A 16,565-nucleotide genomic window follows, 5' to 3' on the forward strand; every position below is an offset into this window, starting at 1 on the left:
TTTCTATGAAATAAAAACAATTGTGGGCTCCAACCCCCTGGTGTAGATCCTCCAGTTTTTTGTTTTCCCTCAGATTCCACCCAGAAGCGAGTTGCCTTCGAAGCCTTTCTGTACATGGTAGCTGCCTGCCCATCATTAAAATGCTGCACACCACCAACTCCCATAAGGTTGTGGAGAAATATTCTGGGTTTCAGCCACATCTGTCCACTTTGCTGAGTACCTAGTTAACCTCACAGTGACCACAATTATGTACTGGAAGGAGTGAATACCCATGCAATTATCCCTATGAGCTGTAAACTGTGCTATAAAATGCTCTAGAGTAGGGATTGGCGACCCATCGAGAGCAGCCATGTGGCTGGTACATTGCTTCCCTGTGGTGCGGACCCCTCTCCCATTACCACTGCACTGTCCTAACCCAAGTCTATACTGCCTTGAAAGGATAAAGCCAGACAGCTGGGCCGGAACTCAACCAACCCCTCCAGCCAGCTAAAAAGGAAGGATTCTTTTTTTATTTCACAGTAATATTTGTATTACTTTTTCTTCAAATCTCCTTTGTAATGGGGCCTTGCTAGCTTATCTGTTTAAAAAGAGTGATGCACCCTGGTGATCTTTTACCAGACTCTCCAAGTCTACAAAGTTGCCCACCCCTGCGAGAATGTAAAAGATTTTTAATTTTATATATGCGCAAAAAAAAAAAAAAGAAAAAGAAGGTGATGAAAAATGCTTCATGCATATTATGCTTAATGAATTGCCGCTCCAGTCTATTAGTTGGAAACCCTTGTGTCACATCCAGACTGACGGGAGTTCTAGTAGGCTAAAATCCAATGTCATGAAAAACAAAAATGCACACATTTTACCGAGATAACATACACCACTTTATTCAGGTTTAAAAGCTTTCTTTACTTGATAACAAAAATCACCCTTTTTTACTTTTTCCTCTTATACTCCTAGTTAGTGTAAAAAAGCAAAAATATACAAACGCTCCATTTTTACCCAAAATATACATGACCTTTATACCAAAAAAGATACATTTCCTCTTGCGGTAAGATACAGTTGATAAGAAAAAAATATATATATACTGCCCATTTTTAACCAAAATATACATGACCTTTTTCTGCTGCCTAGAAAGAAAAGAAGAATTAAGATCAATGAATAAGCTTTACAAAAGAATGTAAAAGAGCAGCTAAAATTGTAATTTAAACTGAAATAAATGCTGAAAAACTGCAGTTCTTTATTAATTCAATATTGCATCAACCAAGTGCATACACAGAACTCTCATCATGGTGTAGTTGTGAAAACCTCAGACATAAAAATGTATCTTTTATTTAAACTGCATGCATTGTACCCATATGATCAAAAGGTTTTTAGTTCAACGGTTAATGACTATTTAGGTTACATGGGGGTGTGTGTATATTATATATATATAATATACACACACACACATTATATACAGTATATCACACACTGTTTTAATAACTACGTTATAACTAACAGGTTATTAAATCAAGCAGTGTTTGAACAAGACCATTTGCACGGTCCTTTAAAAACAGGTAAAAGAGATACTATTGTGGTATATACTGTACATGCGTGTACTATAAACTATTTGATAAAAGTGCATAGCATATGGCCTTGTTCATACAAGTGCTTTGGGATTGTGCTGGGCACCCCTGCTCAGCACAGTCCCAATGTAAGACAAGACAGTCGTTTTCCCATTCAGACGAGTTCACACCACTGTGATGTAGTGATGTGCCAGTGAAGACTCCTCCCACAGATGTCTTCTGTGGGAGGAGTCGTGATCTCCCAATGATGTCAGCTGGAGAGATCACGTGGCCGCTTGTCTCCTCCACAGAAGCTGTCTCGTGGCTATAAAGCAGCCACGAGTCACGTGACCAGCCTGAAGACAGCTCAAATTCAGGATTTAGAACGCTTGTTTTTTAAAACTACTTATATAGTGTGCTATGCCAGCCTCTAATAGAATGGCTGGCAGTGACGATTGTACCCCCCCACCCCAAGAATAGTGGCGGGGCGTAGACAGACACAGAGAGGGAGATGACAGGCAAGAAGGAGGGGGTAAGGAGGGAGAGAGGACAGCAGCATATGATGCAGGGACATACACTGACCACGGTGGTCAGAGCTGAGCAGCCCTGATTTTCGTGGTCGGTATAGAGAGTGGATACAGGAAGTGGCTGGATCAGAGAGGCTTTTTTTTTTTTAGTTTAGTTTAGATGGGGGCAGATTACACAGCACAAGCACTATGCAATCTGCTTTAAGGGACCAGGATCTATATTTTCTTTTTTTTTGGGTTAACAAACACTTAAAAAACCTTCCACTAGTTGTTCTCCCCCAAATGCTTAGTCTTGGATAGATTTAGTGATGTGCCACTCTCTCTTGCTCTCTCCTCACAGGCTCAGAGACAGTAGCAGGAGCCACTAGCTCTTTTTCAGGACAGCGTGCCTGCACACCACTGCAAAGCAGTAGTGTGAACCAGGCACATAGGAGACAAGGTATTTTGCCTAGTCTATGCGGTGGGACTGCTCTGGAATAGCTGCCCAACGCAGTCCCACTGCATGTGTTGTGAACATACTCTAAGTACCTCAACCTTTATTTGCTATACAGTATATTTTGGCAAGATTTAACCCCTCTTCACCCTATAAAAAAAAAAAAATTTAAAAATGAGTGGAATCCTACCTCTCTGTATATGTGCTGCATAACAGTAACAAAGAAAAAAAAAAAATAGTGCTTATGTACCACATTTTCATATGCAAGATTTAGAAAGCCACTTCGACAAATATGCAAAACAAAGTATGTTAATGCCTTTTAGATGATATTGCAGCAACAGCTACGCAGATCAGGAAGTCTTTACCTCCATCTTTGCTTTGGGTCAGTGACCTAAACTTTAGAAGCATGATAACTAGCATCAGAGGAGAGGTCTGCAAGTTTCTCTTATGAAAAGGTTCCTTTAAAAAGGGAATGTATATATGCCATGTGCCATACTGGAAACTGGATGCAGGGAGGCCAGAAATGAGACTGAGATAAGTATGGTAAAAGAACGGAGTGGGGTGGCAGAGTGACCTGATGATCATTCCAGCCCTCCTGTAGCATGCGGAGAAGGCACAGCAGGCAGAGTCAGAAGCAGTGGCGGCTGGTGCTCTATTTTTTTTTTGGGGGGGGGGGTCGGTCAAATGCCAGTGATTTGCGCCCAGAGCCCACCCTTTTGAAGCCAATTAGAGCCTCAACCCCATGCGTCCGGCACCCTATTAGGGGGCGGCGCCCCTAATGGAGCAGCCGCCACTGGTCAGAAGTAGCTGGCCTGCTCATTTGAACAAGACAACATATTTCCAGAACACCAGATCACAGACAACACACTGTCACCTTGAGAAAGGGACCCTGCAAGAAACATTGGCCATCGTGCCCTTTGTGCTGCTTCAACAACAGATCCTGCTTTTCTGGGGTTTTTTCGCCTTCCTCTGGATTAACAGAGTGTATAGGATTGGATATATGGGATTGTATGATGTTTTTTATTTTAGTTATTTTTATTTATGGTTGAACTAGATGGACGTGTGTCTTTTTTCAACCTGACTATGTAAAATGAGTGAAATGGACATTTAGTGGGTGCTGGTGACAGAAGCCTTGGATAGGTGCGCTGTACTGACTTCATGTCTGACTAGGGGTTACCAGTGATCAGTATGTTCTGTGCATAGTCTTGGGGGCTGCTGCATATGGTTCTGCATCCAGTAGTGATGGTCTCTATTATATACTGCAATCTACATTTCTTTCTTAAAGGAAACCTGCGCTAAGAGATGGAAGTGGAGTGCCATTGCTGACCTCTTTGTAAACAGTGGTTGACTGGCTTTCTCTGCTTCCAGAAGTGTACCTGAGATGGCTGCTTGCAGTGGTGGTAGAACTACCCATGTGGGCACGCACCGTCTCACACATAGCTGTGTCAAAGTCTCTGTCCGGTTGCTGTGCCCATCAGCGCTCTCCAACACTGAGCCCGCAGTTCTAATGGGCTGGACAGTGAGCTCACTAATGCCGGGCCTGTGCTTTTCACAGGCTCAGTGTTACTGAACAGCGCTAAGAACAGAATGCCAGTGTGAAGACTCCATGAGTGGGGCCACAGATGGCCTCAGATGGAATAGCCTTGTTTGCTTCTATACTGTGTCACTGACTCAACAAGCATGCAGATTAGAATCTTTATTTCTGCATATTTGTTTTTGACTAGTGCCTCATTGTATACAAGCCACTGGATCAGTATAACAGCCACACAACTAGCATTTTCAGAAGTAGATGTCAGGAATGCCAAACTTCATTTTCTCTTTGTACAGGATTTTTTTTTTTTTTTAATATATATAACATTGTTAGTCCCTTTTCCTGCTAACCTTGCTGTGGCAGGAATACCCCGGGAATGTTTCACCCGTGTGTGGGGCGATGCAGGAGATGTTAGTCTCTTTTCTTGGTGTCCTTCTGGTCTTCTTTCTTCCTGTATTTCACAATCACCAGTGTGACCCAGAAATTGAGGATTAGCAGCACGATAAACCGCAGCAAAACTGCAAAAAAGAGAGTCATGTATATTACTACCTAATGCAATATACATTTCACACAACTGTCAAACTGTTGCATATGTTTTCTAAACTCCAGTTCTCAAGGCGCCCCAACAGGTCATGTTTTCAGGATTTCAATTATTTTGCACAGGTGATTTGATCTGTTTCACTGCCCTAATAATTACCACAGCCGTTTCATCTAAAGGAAATCCTGAAAACATGACCTGTTGGGGCGCCTTGAGGACCAGAGTTGAGAAACACTGGTCTAAATATTAAAGGAAAACCCCAGGCAAAAATGTAGAAGAGATTCAGCATCACTTAGGGTCCTTTCACACTGGGGTGGGGGCGATGTCGGCGGTAAAGCGCCGCTACTGTAAGCGGCGCTTTACCGTCGGTATGCGGCCGCTAGCGGGGCGGTTTTACCCCCCTGCTAGCGGCCGAGAAAGGGTTAAAACCACCGCAAAGCGCCTCTGCAGAGGCGCTTTGCCGGCGGTATAGCCGCGCCATCCCATTGATTTCAATGGGCTGGAGCGGTAAAGGAGCGGTATACACGCCGCTCCTTCACCGCTCTGAAGATGCTGCTAGCAGGACTTTTTTTACCGTCCTGCTAGAGCACCGCTCCAGTGTGAAAGCCCTCGGGGCCTTCACACTGGAATTAAAGCAGCGGCTGTTTCGGGTCGGTTTGCAGGCGCTATTATTAGCGCAATAGCGCCTGCAAACCGCCTCAGTGTGAAAGGACCCTTAGGGTGCATTCACACATCCTGACCGTTCGTTTGATCAGCTCAGTCACATTTTTTCAAAGAAACAAATAGATGAAGTTTACATCAGTTTGTCATCTGTTTTTTAGATCCGCCAGCTAAAGTCCTTAAAGAGGAATTTCACCCACCCACCAAAAAAAATTTAAAGTCAGCAGTAGCTTCTGAATTTTAATATTAGAACGCTTACCTGTCCAGGGTTCTCGCGATGTCGGCACCCCAGCTGATTTTCCAAAATCGGCTCTTGGATGCTGCCGCCGCCATTCGTTGTAAGGGAGACTGGCAGTGAAGCCTTGCGGCTTCACAGGCTGTTCCCTACTGCGCATGTACAAAGCGAGCTGCGCCTTCTGAATTGCCCATCAGCAGGGGAAGCAAGAGGGGGCTGAACTTCCAAGGAATCTCACCGCGGCAGTGTTTAATGGAAGTAGGGACGGGTGCTTTCAAAAACCGGTACCCGCTCCCCCCTGAAAAGGTGCCAAATGTGGCACCAGAGCCAGAAGCAAACAAGCGGAACATCCCCTTTTGGGTGGAGCTCCGCTTTAACTACTTGATTCCTGGAACCATTTTTCAATGCAAAAACAGACTGTTTTGTCCGTTTTTACATCTGTTTTTGTCCGATGCAGAAAAAAAACAAAAAACAGGAGGTATTTGATCCATTACCAAAAAATGGATGTTGACTGAAGCAAATGTAAACGGATGTAAATGAATGATCATCCATTTACATCCGTTTTTCCATAGAGATGCACTGATGTCCGTTTTACATCCGTCAACGGTCCGCATGTGTGAAAGGGGCCATACTCTTCTGGGTGGGAGGGAGGGAGGGAATGTACAAACAGTATGTACTGTATGCTAAACTGTACTCTATAAAACAAACATTTCTGAACAATTCACAAAAGATTTGAAAATGTAAGGAACAGCAGGGGTGGGTATTGAATCAGTCACAGGATTTCAATGGTATTGAGGTCAGACCCTGAAGCGCCGTATCCTGTGAATTCCCTTACAGTACCTGCTTTGTCTCCTGTGGTCATCAATGTTGTAAATATTCTTGCTGTAAAGAGAGAATAGTTTTGTTTATATATATATATATGTGTAATTATACAGAAATTAAAACATTTCTCAGTATGCTGTGGATTTTCTTAGCTTTAACCTATGTTGTCTCTAATAAGTAATACATTAAGATCAAAACAAGATTTTTTTTTTTTTTTCAGAGATCTTCCTAGACAGACTGTTAGGGCTGGTTCACATCACAAAAAAACACTCCATATTCGTACCGGATGCATTTCTGCATGCGCGTTAACGGTGCGCTTTTGATGAGTTACCGAATGCATTCCAGGTGCTTTTCTTTTAGTGTACTGGGGTCCAGTGCGTTTTTGATGCATTCCGGTGCATTTTTTCATGTGTTTTACTGCGTTCCAGTACAGTGCAGGAAAAATGCAGCACGTTTTACTTTTTTTTTCTGGAACTGAAATGACCTGGAACTGACCGCACTGGTGTGAACTATGCCATTGGAAACCATATAACCTACTTTCCATGCAGAAAAAAAAAAAAAAAAAAACACACTGGACTGCATGTGGTGTGAACTGCCCCTTATGCCATAAAATGTCTGCTTCCACTAAAGAAAACTTGTGAAGAAAGCTACCGTGCAACTGCCATTACTAATCTCGCTTTCTAAAAACATCAGTCTCCTGGCTGTCCTGCTGTTCCAATGCCTCCAATTTTTTCAGATTTAAAGACCTGGAACAAGCAGGCAGATCAGGAGTTCTGACTTCATTTACTCCATGCTTATTTCAGGCCAACGGATCAAAGGAGGATCAGCATTGATGCCAGGCAGCCTGCATTTTTATAAGGAGGTCAACAATGGCAGCACGCTCTTCCTTTTAAAATTGGTTTGGTAAAAGTTCTGCCTTCAATCATGGCGAGAGTCTTACTAGCAGAGGTATAGGTCGCCATGGCCCATGTGAGGGCGCTAGCTTGTCCAGAGTCTTTTGCGCGCCAGAGATGTTGCAGCTGGAGAAACTTGCTTGAGGCGCTTATCACTGTGCACAGATTCTGAAAGACACAAAGTTAGCATTACACCAACAGCACATGGAGTAATCTAAACCAGGGGTCTCCAAACTGCGACCCTTTGCTTTTCTTTATCTGGCCCTTGGGGAACTTTTTTTTTTTTTATTCCTCCCTCTGATACCAATGATGGGGCATTATTTTGCCAATTGATGCCAACGATGGGGCACTATTAATCCCACAGACCCCAACGATGGGGTGTTATTCCTCCCATTGACAGTAAACAATGGGGCACTATTAATCCCACTGAAACCAATGATAGTGCACTATTCCTTCCTGACATCAATGACGGGGCACTACTAATCCCACTGACACCAATGATGGTACACTATTCCTTCCATATAAACAATTGCCGCGCTAAATAAAAAAAATAATATACCATGTGAAATAAAATAAAGTGGCAGTCAGTCCCTAGGATGTCCATACAGAAATAAAGTGATATATTGTTGCAACACGTGTCCAAAGGATAGTGAACGATCGTACACTCGGTGCGACTTCCACCATATAAATACAAGCTGTGCCCTTACCAGATAGCCAGATTCCACATTATAGGAGTTTAATCATGCATGGAATCACACATCATGAATGATCCATCCACTGGAGGTAGAGAAGGGTGGTGTCACAGCGGCTGGTGCTGGTCAATCACTCTTTCTCCCATAGGTATTGGACAGAGGTCCTGGCTACACTAAATCAGGTGTTCCAGGCCAATGTCCCCCTAGATCCATTGTGTTTACTGGGAGTTCTGGAGGGGGTGATCACGGAGGAGGTGACGAGGGTTGCTTTTGCGCGTGCGCTGTTCCAGGCTAGAAAGGTAATACTGATGGGATGGAAGTCTGCTACGCCACCTAGTAGCAAAACATGGATACCAAATATGGGAAAAACGCTTATAATGGAAAAATATATATACCAGCACAGGGGTAGTCCCGGAAAATTTGACAGATTGTGGGACCCGTGGTTGGATGTGCCGGGAATAAGCCCCATGGAATTGGTACAAATGAGGCTGCTAAGAAGTGTTTAAGATGTGACATGTAGTGGCCGAGAGTGTGTATTGGAGAATGGAGGAGGAAGATGTGTGGAGAATGGAGAATATATTGCCGGTTTAATCAGATGGGACATATAGTCCGAATGCTGCAGTTCTAAGATGTAAACTATAACACCTAATTGATAGCCATATTACTACGTGGAAAAAGAAATGTTGATTGTGGTTCATATATATCTGTAATGTGTGTTTTTTCTTATGAGCAATAAAACCTTTTTTGATTTAAAAAAAAAAAAAAAAATCACTCTTTCTCATGGAGGTTTATGTAAAAAAGGCAAAAAGTCGCCACATAGCAGAAAAACCAGGGTGCCATTAAAAGTGACCACAGGTCCAATACAATGTAACAAGTGGATAAAAATTTGCATAAAAATCTGTAGATCAGAGTAGCGTGGTATCGCTGGACATAAACTCCGGCCTACTAGTTTCATCATACATAATGTCATCAGGGGCATGATGACATCATGTACGGTGAAACTTTTTTCAATAAAACCTCCCTGGTTTTACGTGTTTTTTTTTTTTTTTTTTTTTTTTTAACATAAACCTCCATGAGAGAGTGATTGACCAGCACCAGCGGCCGTGATGCAACCCTTCACCTCCAGTGGATGGATCCTTTATGATGTGTGATTCACATGCTCACCATCTTCCCTAAGGCCCCTTTCACACTGGGGCGGTTTGCAGGCGTTATTGCGCTAAAAATACCGCCTGCAAACCGCCCCAAAACAGCCTCCGCTGTTTGTTCAGTGTGAAAGCCCGAGGGCTTTCACACTGAAGCGGTGCGCTGGCAGGAGAAGAAAAAAACTCCCGTCAGCTGCATCTTTGGAGCGGTGAAGGAGCGGTGTATTCACCGCTCCTAAACCGCTCCTGCCCATTGAAATCAATGGGCCAGCACGGCTATACCGCAGCAATACCGCGGCTATAGCCACGCTATACGAGTGGATTTAACCCTTTTTCGGCCGCCAGCGGGGGGGGGGGGGTTAAAATCGCACCGCTAGCGGCCGAATACCGCGGTAAAACAGCGCTAAAAATAGCGCTGTTTTACCGCCGACGCCCCCTACCGCCCCAGTGTGAAAGGGGCCTAAACGCCACTAGAAGCAGGTGGGGGTACAGGGGTGCTGTGGTCTTTTCTGAGCAGGAGGACCTCACACTTCTTAAACGCCCCTTTATACCTGGCCTTATAAAACATCAGACTTACCAGTGCCAAGTCTATTATCCATTTCTGGAGGACCAAAACATTCCAGAGTACTAAAAAGCTAATGTGCAGTTAAAGAAAAACTATAGTACATTTTCAGAGAGATCCTTCTACAATGTCTACTTGATAACAATGTCTGATTTGATTTATGGAATCTATTTTCTTGCTGTGCCATATTTTTATAAAAGATTTGTAGTTTCACACTGTAGTAGCAGAGTCAAATAATAAAGGAGGCAGTCATACTTAAAGCTTGCAGAGAAACCCCACCCTGTTGGTTTAAACAAGCCCTGCAATGCAAAGCTTTTTGCATTGGGACTGCGTGGGCAATGCTGCCCAATGGGGCTGGTGTGAACTAAATCTGCCAATTTTACTGTTTCTCAAAAGAAAGCTCATATTAGAGGAGTTCAATAAATTCATTTTTTAATCAAACTTACCATTGTTGTATTCTGAAATGTTTTCAATTAAAGTTTATGCACAGTGTATGCTACACTCAAGGCATGGTGATAACCATCCCAGTTGCCAGTGTGCTTATGTCAGGTGGTCTGCCCTATTCTTTTAAGTCCTTCACTGAAAAAGAAAAGCCCAACAAAAACTTTCAGGTCCTAAAATGACCGGTGTCATAGCTCATCACATGTGCAGCACCATAGCAATTGTAGAGCTAACCAGAGGCTAAGATAGCGTTATCTTCAGTAGATATGATGGTTTAGTTGGCTTTACGTTCATTGTTAAATACGTAGGTCAGTTTGGAAGAAATTTGTCTTAAGGCAATGAGGGAGGCTGCCATGTCTGACAACTCTCAAAAATACTAGTTGCCTGGTTATCATCCTGACCCTTTTCCTCCATCACTTAGGGGTATATTATGTGAATGTCACATTCGTTGTGTTATAAATATATGTCTCATAGTGTCACTGATCAACAAGTATGCACGTAAAGATTTATGACTGCTCTCCAAAACTAATCTACATATCCAGATCCATGGGTTAATTTTACAGCCAGCAACCATCATTTTTAGACGGTGGTCAGCAATTGCAATCCTCATATTTAAAGTGGGAGCAAACATCTCCTAAACGTGCACCATTTAGCAGATATTTACTGTATATGCAGCCGATGACGTCATTGGCGCATGCGCTCTGAAGGAACGGCCACCCGGGACGTTATTTTAGAGTCCTATGCCATAAACAGCGGCTCCCGCGCTGGAATTAAATCATCGTGGCTCTGGCCAGTCACACAGCCAGCGGACCCGGAAGGAAGACAGGCGAAGATGGAAGCGGCCTCCAGCGATGACAGCGCTTTGCTGGAATGCTTCTTTTTCAGGTGTCACATAATGTGCTAGTATGCAATGCATATTATAATATTACCTTGCAGGTCAGAAACAATAAAAAAAACTCGCCCAGCAGTTTACTTCTGCTTTAAAGTCATGAGAGATCTACTTCATAGGCTCAGTCCACCTTTTGCACCATGTTACACTTGTATTGAGGGTGTAACATGGTGCAAATGCCCCGCTCTGCAACTGAAAAAGGTATGGACAGAGAGCTAGAGGAAGAGTCTGCAGGAAGGGGACATTGCATAAGCAATACTTTGCAGGCTCCTGTTAAAAGATAAATAAATAAATAAAATAAAAAGTAAAAATGTGCATTTATTAAGGTGAAATTAGCCTTTAAAATTTCAGCGTCAGTTAAGGGAAAAAAGTTAGGTGTCAATTTTAAGGGCTGGAGTAAATATCATGGGTCTCAGGCATAGAACACACACACAGGATAGACCAGAGATGAAAAAGACCTGTGCACCGTTTTAATTTAATTTGTAGAAATTTTTTTTTTTTTTTTTTTTTTAATTTTTTTAAAAAGTACCATTGCTGGGCTGCCAGCACTACAATCCCCCATCTAGCGTGTGCCCTGCACGCCATTTATTGTATGTTTCAAAGTGAAGTATCACAGCTCCCATGAATGATTGTTGAAGTCACAGGCAGCACAGTGGCTAAGTAGTTAGCCCTTCTGCCTGGCAGTGCCAAGATCTTTAGTTTGAATCCCAACCATGGCACTGCCTACATAGGGCTCGCATGTTCTCCCTGTGTCGTTGTGGGTTTGCTCTCACATTCCAAATAAATCCTGGTAGATTAATTGTGTCCTTTCTAAACTGGACCCAGTATGTGTATGTATGAATGGGAGTTATTGACCCTTAGATTGTGAGCACCTTTAGGGCAGGGAGTGATGTCAATGTATATATTTGTAAATTGTCGGCACTGTAATAATAAATACAATTCACCAACATTGCTGTTGCTTCTCCACTCCCCAGTATTAAACACAACCTTCCCATACGAGGCGTCCGACTACCTTAATTATAAAGGATACATGCTGGAGTAAGTCAGGGCATTTTGCATGCTTCCAGTGTAGTAGAAGACAAACAACAAAAGAACAACATCTAGAAGAAAAAGAAATACTTGGCATGATTCAGTAAATAACATAATTGCTCCAATGGTGGACTTGAGTCACTTGGTCATTTTTACAACTGAAATTGGTTGAAATTGAAAAAGGTCCAGTAATCAGCACAGGAACCAGTAACATACAGGTAAAGATGGAGTCACATCATTCATAATGCACATCTAAAAAGTAGAAAGGATCCACAGTTTTTCAAAAGGGAATGTATAATATTTTTCTATTTATATATTCCCCCATTCTTTTCAGCCTGGGAAGGTGAAGGGAAATGGAGAAAGGATTTGGCCAGTATTGGTTTGGAGAAAGTATAAAAAAGTCACTTGTCCAACCATTAGATGGTGCCTTCATTGACTTGAATAATTTCAAATGACTTTTTGTTCAGGTACCATGTCAGTGTCTCGCTTTTCATAGACAGACATAGGTGTGTGCAGAAGTGATGAAATGTTACTTGATCATTAGACTCGTTATGATTTTTCTCAGCCAGGTGCCAATTCAACGATTAGAAATGTGTTTCTTCCTAGTAGGCTGGACAAAAACTTTCCATTTCTGTCCTTCATTTTGTCACTTAAGCCCCGTCACACACACAGGCTGGTTCATAAAATACAAAAAATAAAAAAGGCCGACATTCGGCCCGTGTGTATGTTGGTCTGGCTGGATTCTGTTGGACAACCAGCATTCGGCCGACTCCCGATCAGCACTCTCAGCCAATGGCATGGTTAGTACAGCTAACAAGTCCATCTAGTTCAACCAATGGGGGGGGTGGGGTGGGGATAAACAATCCTGTAGACACAATTCTATACCCACAGTTGATCCATGGGAAGGCAATAAACCCCCAAAAAGCATGATCCAATGTGCTCCAGCAGAGGAAAAATGTCCTTCCTGATTCCGAGAGGCAATGGGATATCCCTCTTAGATAATCAAACATTCTGAAAACTACAACTTGTGATAAGGGTCATACATCATCAATATCTTTCCACCATCTAGTGAGATAAATATTATTGCTTTTCCTCCCATTCCCTGCACTGTGGTCCTATCTGATAGAAGACAACTGATCAGTTCATACAGCCAGAAAACAAATGATAAACAAGGCTAAGCTGTACGTTGGGTCCTTTACACTCACCTTGTGCTATGAGCATTGGATACTCCAGGTAGGTTTGTATTGGGTATTCATAGTACATCTGGTATCGTAGAAATACAAGAAATCTAGAGGGAAAGAAACAATGCAACAAAGTTTAGTGAAAAGTATGACTGTCTCTAAAGAAACAGATTATCAGAGAAACCGGAGATACCGGTCTAATACAGGTATTTGCTCCCACTTCTGGCGAAGAGTGCCGCAGAATCTGCGGTGAACTACGCCATGTCCAGCCCTTCCTCCATCCCCCCGCTGTGTTCTGGGAGACACACAGGTCCCAGAAGACAGCAGGGACCATATAAAATGTGCATGCGCAGTGGGAAACAGGCTGTGAAGCTGCAAGGCTTCACTTCCTGATTCTCTTACTGAAAATGGCGGCGCCTCCACCTGGGAGCCAAGGGACGGGTCGGCTTTGGGTGAGGACATCGTGGGCGCCCTGGATAGATAAGTGTCCTTATTTTAAAAGTCAGCAGCTGCAGTATTTGTAGCTGCGGACTTAATTTTTTTTTTTTGCAGGCAGAACTCTGTAATAGCCAGACTAGCAATGCTAGTAGTGGGGCCGTTGGCTCCGGCAGCTGGCAAAGTCAGTCAGCCAACCAGGGGAGGGAGGGAGGGAGGGAGGGGGCGGGGCCAGGTTGGGGCTCCGTGTCTGAATGGATACACGGAGCTCTGACTTGGCTTGGGTGACCCCTGTAGCAAGCTGCTAACTGCGGGGCACTCAAAAGGAGGGAGGGGCCAGGAGCAGCAAAGAGGGACCCAAGAAGAGGAGGATCTGGGCTGCTCTGTGCACAACCAACTGCACAGAGGAGGCAATTATAACATGTTTGTTATTTAAAAAATATATATAACTAGTACTTTACAATCACTTTAAGTCAATTCACAAAAAAACACATTTGTTATTTATTTCATGGTGCAGGCAGTTGATATTATAGGAATATACAAAATAACAAATGATGGAAATCTACATTGGCCAGCAAGTTAAAAGTATTCAATGTATCAGTTCTGCACTGAGCTCAGGAATGTAAGGAAATTGTAACATTTCACGGGAATTTGTTCTCTGACTGAAGACACTAATGTTTTCATAGTTTCACAATATTTCTGTGTGCCTTCCCAACAATCATCCTTTGGCGCAGTATTAGTGTTATTAAAACCACAACAGTAAAATCAGTCTGTATATGCAGTAAAGCATGGTTGTTATACTCACTGTGGAACCTAAGGAGTTAGTCCTTTGCATTGTGTAAAAAAAGCTGTTTGATGCTGTCTTCTCTGATCCTCCCCTTCTTCCACTTTCCCCAACCCATCTTCTGACAGAACTGAGCCTTGGGGGCACTCTGCACATGCTCAGTTTGGTATGTATTGCTTTTTTTGCATGTGATCAGAACAAATCCAATCAGCACTGTCCAGACAGAGGGTCAGGGGTCCTGCAGCCTCATAGGACAGTCAGAGGAGAATGAAAACTCCTCCTACAAGTTTTAATCAGACACTGATAGAAGTCACAAGACTGCTAAAACTGCTGATTAGAAAAGGAATTTATCAGTTTATATTTACTAAAATAAATGCACTTCCATGTTCTGTGTACCATAGGAGACCAGATATAGTGAATGCAGGTTCCTGGATTTAGCAACACTTTAAACGCAAAGGCAGACATTTATTATAATGCCGCTTACCAATTCTTAGATGTGATAGCTGCATTAGTTTCTTTTTTAAGCTTCTATTTTCAGCTGGTGATCCAGCCAGTAAATCTGTTTGTTTTTCAAAAGAACAAGCTCTCCAGCAGAATGTCTCCATAAAGAGTACCTGTCACCTCCCCATTGTTATCCGATATAATAAAAGGTAAATTAAATACATTTAAAAAAATAAATAAATAAAAGGGGAGGGGGAACAGACTATCAGAAAGGTGGAGTATCCCTTTAACCAGTTCCTGACTGCGCTATAGCTGAATGACTGCCACAGCGTGGTTGCACATTGCCGGGAGGGCATCATATGACATCCTCCTGTGATCGTGCTTCCCATGTGCCCACTGTGGCACAGATGCTCAAAGAATGGGGTAAAGAGCCAATCACATCAGCTTTTTACCATGTGATCAGCTGTGTCCAATCGCAGCTGATCATTATGTAAACACAAGCCAGTTATCAGTGCAGTCCCAATAGTGCCACCAATCAGTGCAGCTTCAGCAGCACACATCAGTGAAGGGGAACAAATACCTGTTTGCAAAATTTTATGTCAAAATATATATAAAAAAAAAAAAAAAAAAAAAAAGGGTTTTAATTTTTGGTAATTTTTTGTTTTTTTTAGCAGAAAAAAAAAAATCCAGCGGTGATTAACCTGATGCGGACCGCCCTATGCACATTTACTGCGGCAGGGCGGCCCCTCTGTGCAGAATCATGTACAGGCGACCCGCTCCCACTGTGATCGGGACCTGCTGATCGTTCGAGACACAGGCAGACCAGCGATCTGACTATGTAAAGACAAGGCAGATCACCGTTTGGTGACAAGGGAAGGCAGTGATCTTGTGCTTCTGCTAAGCAGAGACACGGATCTCTGCCTTCCCACAGTACAACCACCACACACACACAGTTAGCAAGCACTCTCTAGGAACACATTTAAGCCTTCGATCGCCCCTGTTAACCCCTTCCCTACCAGTGTCATTAGTAAAGTGACAGTGCATATATAATAGAAGTCTACGGCAAAGTGCAGCTAACCCAGGAAGATTGCAGATGCACCACAGGTACAGGTAAACCACGGCACATCTGTGTAAAAGCAGTCTTATAGGGGGCTCAAGCATTAAGGGCTCATTTACATCTGTAGTTTGGGGGGGTGGTAAAACCCCATAGTTAACATGCGTGTTTTTTACCACCCTTGCACCAACCACACCCAAATAGCACCAGAAGAACAAAAGGCCATCCATTTAATTTGGGTACAATGTCGCACGACCGCGCAATTGTCTCTTAAAGTAACGCAGTGCCATATCGCAAAAAATGACCTGGTCATGAAGGGGGGTAAATCTTCCGGAGGTGAAGTGGTCCAACACCACCAAAACAAAGCTCAGTATTGAGGTGGCCAATTGCTCGGTATCACCCAGGCCAGGTTGCAGTGAGCTGCTCACCGATCTCATCCTCCAGTTCAGTCCCCATTGGTCTTACCCGGTCACCTCCAGCAGCACACTTCCTTGGCTCAGCCCCTCCGCACTCCGGGCTCTCATGACGGACAAGATCTGGGGGAATTTCAGCACCATACAGACGAGCAGAGTGCTCCAGTTAGCGAACACCAGCAGCTCCGTGTCCGGCCCCATGATCAGCGATCTCCTGGAGGATGGAATCCTAGCTCGTGTACTGTCAGAAGACGCTCATTTCCTCTTCCTGACCGGTCGGCTCCGCCCCCTCCTGTACGGGCTCCTCCTCTGCTGCCCAGACACC

General features: G+C 43.5%; 1 protein-coding gene across 1 annotated transcript; it reads right to left on the bottom strand.

The window, feature by feature from the left end:
- Window positions 1–851: 851 nt before the first annotated feature.
- On the bottom strand, window positions 852–16,560 carry SLC66A3 (solute carrier family 66 member 3). The gene is made up of 8 exons (XM_073625376.1): window positions 16,293–16,560; window positions 13,138–13,220; window positions 11,934–12,003; window positions 9,589–9,646; window positions 7,225–7,345; window positions 6,303–6,344; window positions 4,380–4,547; window positions 852–1,121 (listed from the first exon to the last, which is right to left on the bottom strand). Exons 1-7 carry the CDS (start codon window positions 16,439–16,441, stop codon window positions 4,441–4,443), a joined length of 630 nt encoding a protein of 209 aa, XP_073481477.1. The 5' UTR covers window positions 16,442–16,560; the 3' UTR covers window positions 852–1,121; window positions 4,380–4,440.
- Between the last annotated feature and the right edge of the window lie 5 nt (window positions 16,561–16,565).

This window comes from Aquarana catesbeiana, linkage group LG04 (genome assembly GCF_042186555.1).
Source record: "Aquarana catesbeiana isolate 2022-GZ linkage group LG04, ASM4218655v1, whole genome shotgun sequence".
NCBI lineage: Eukaryota > Metazoa > Chordata > Amphibia > Anura > Ranidae > Aquarana > Aquarana catesbeiana.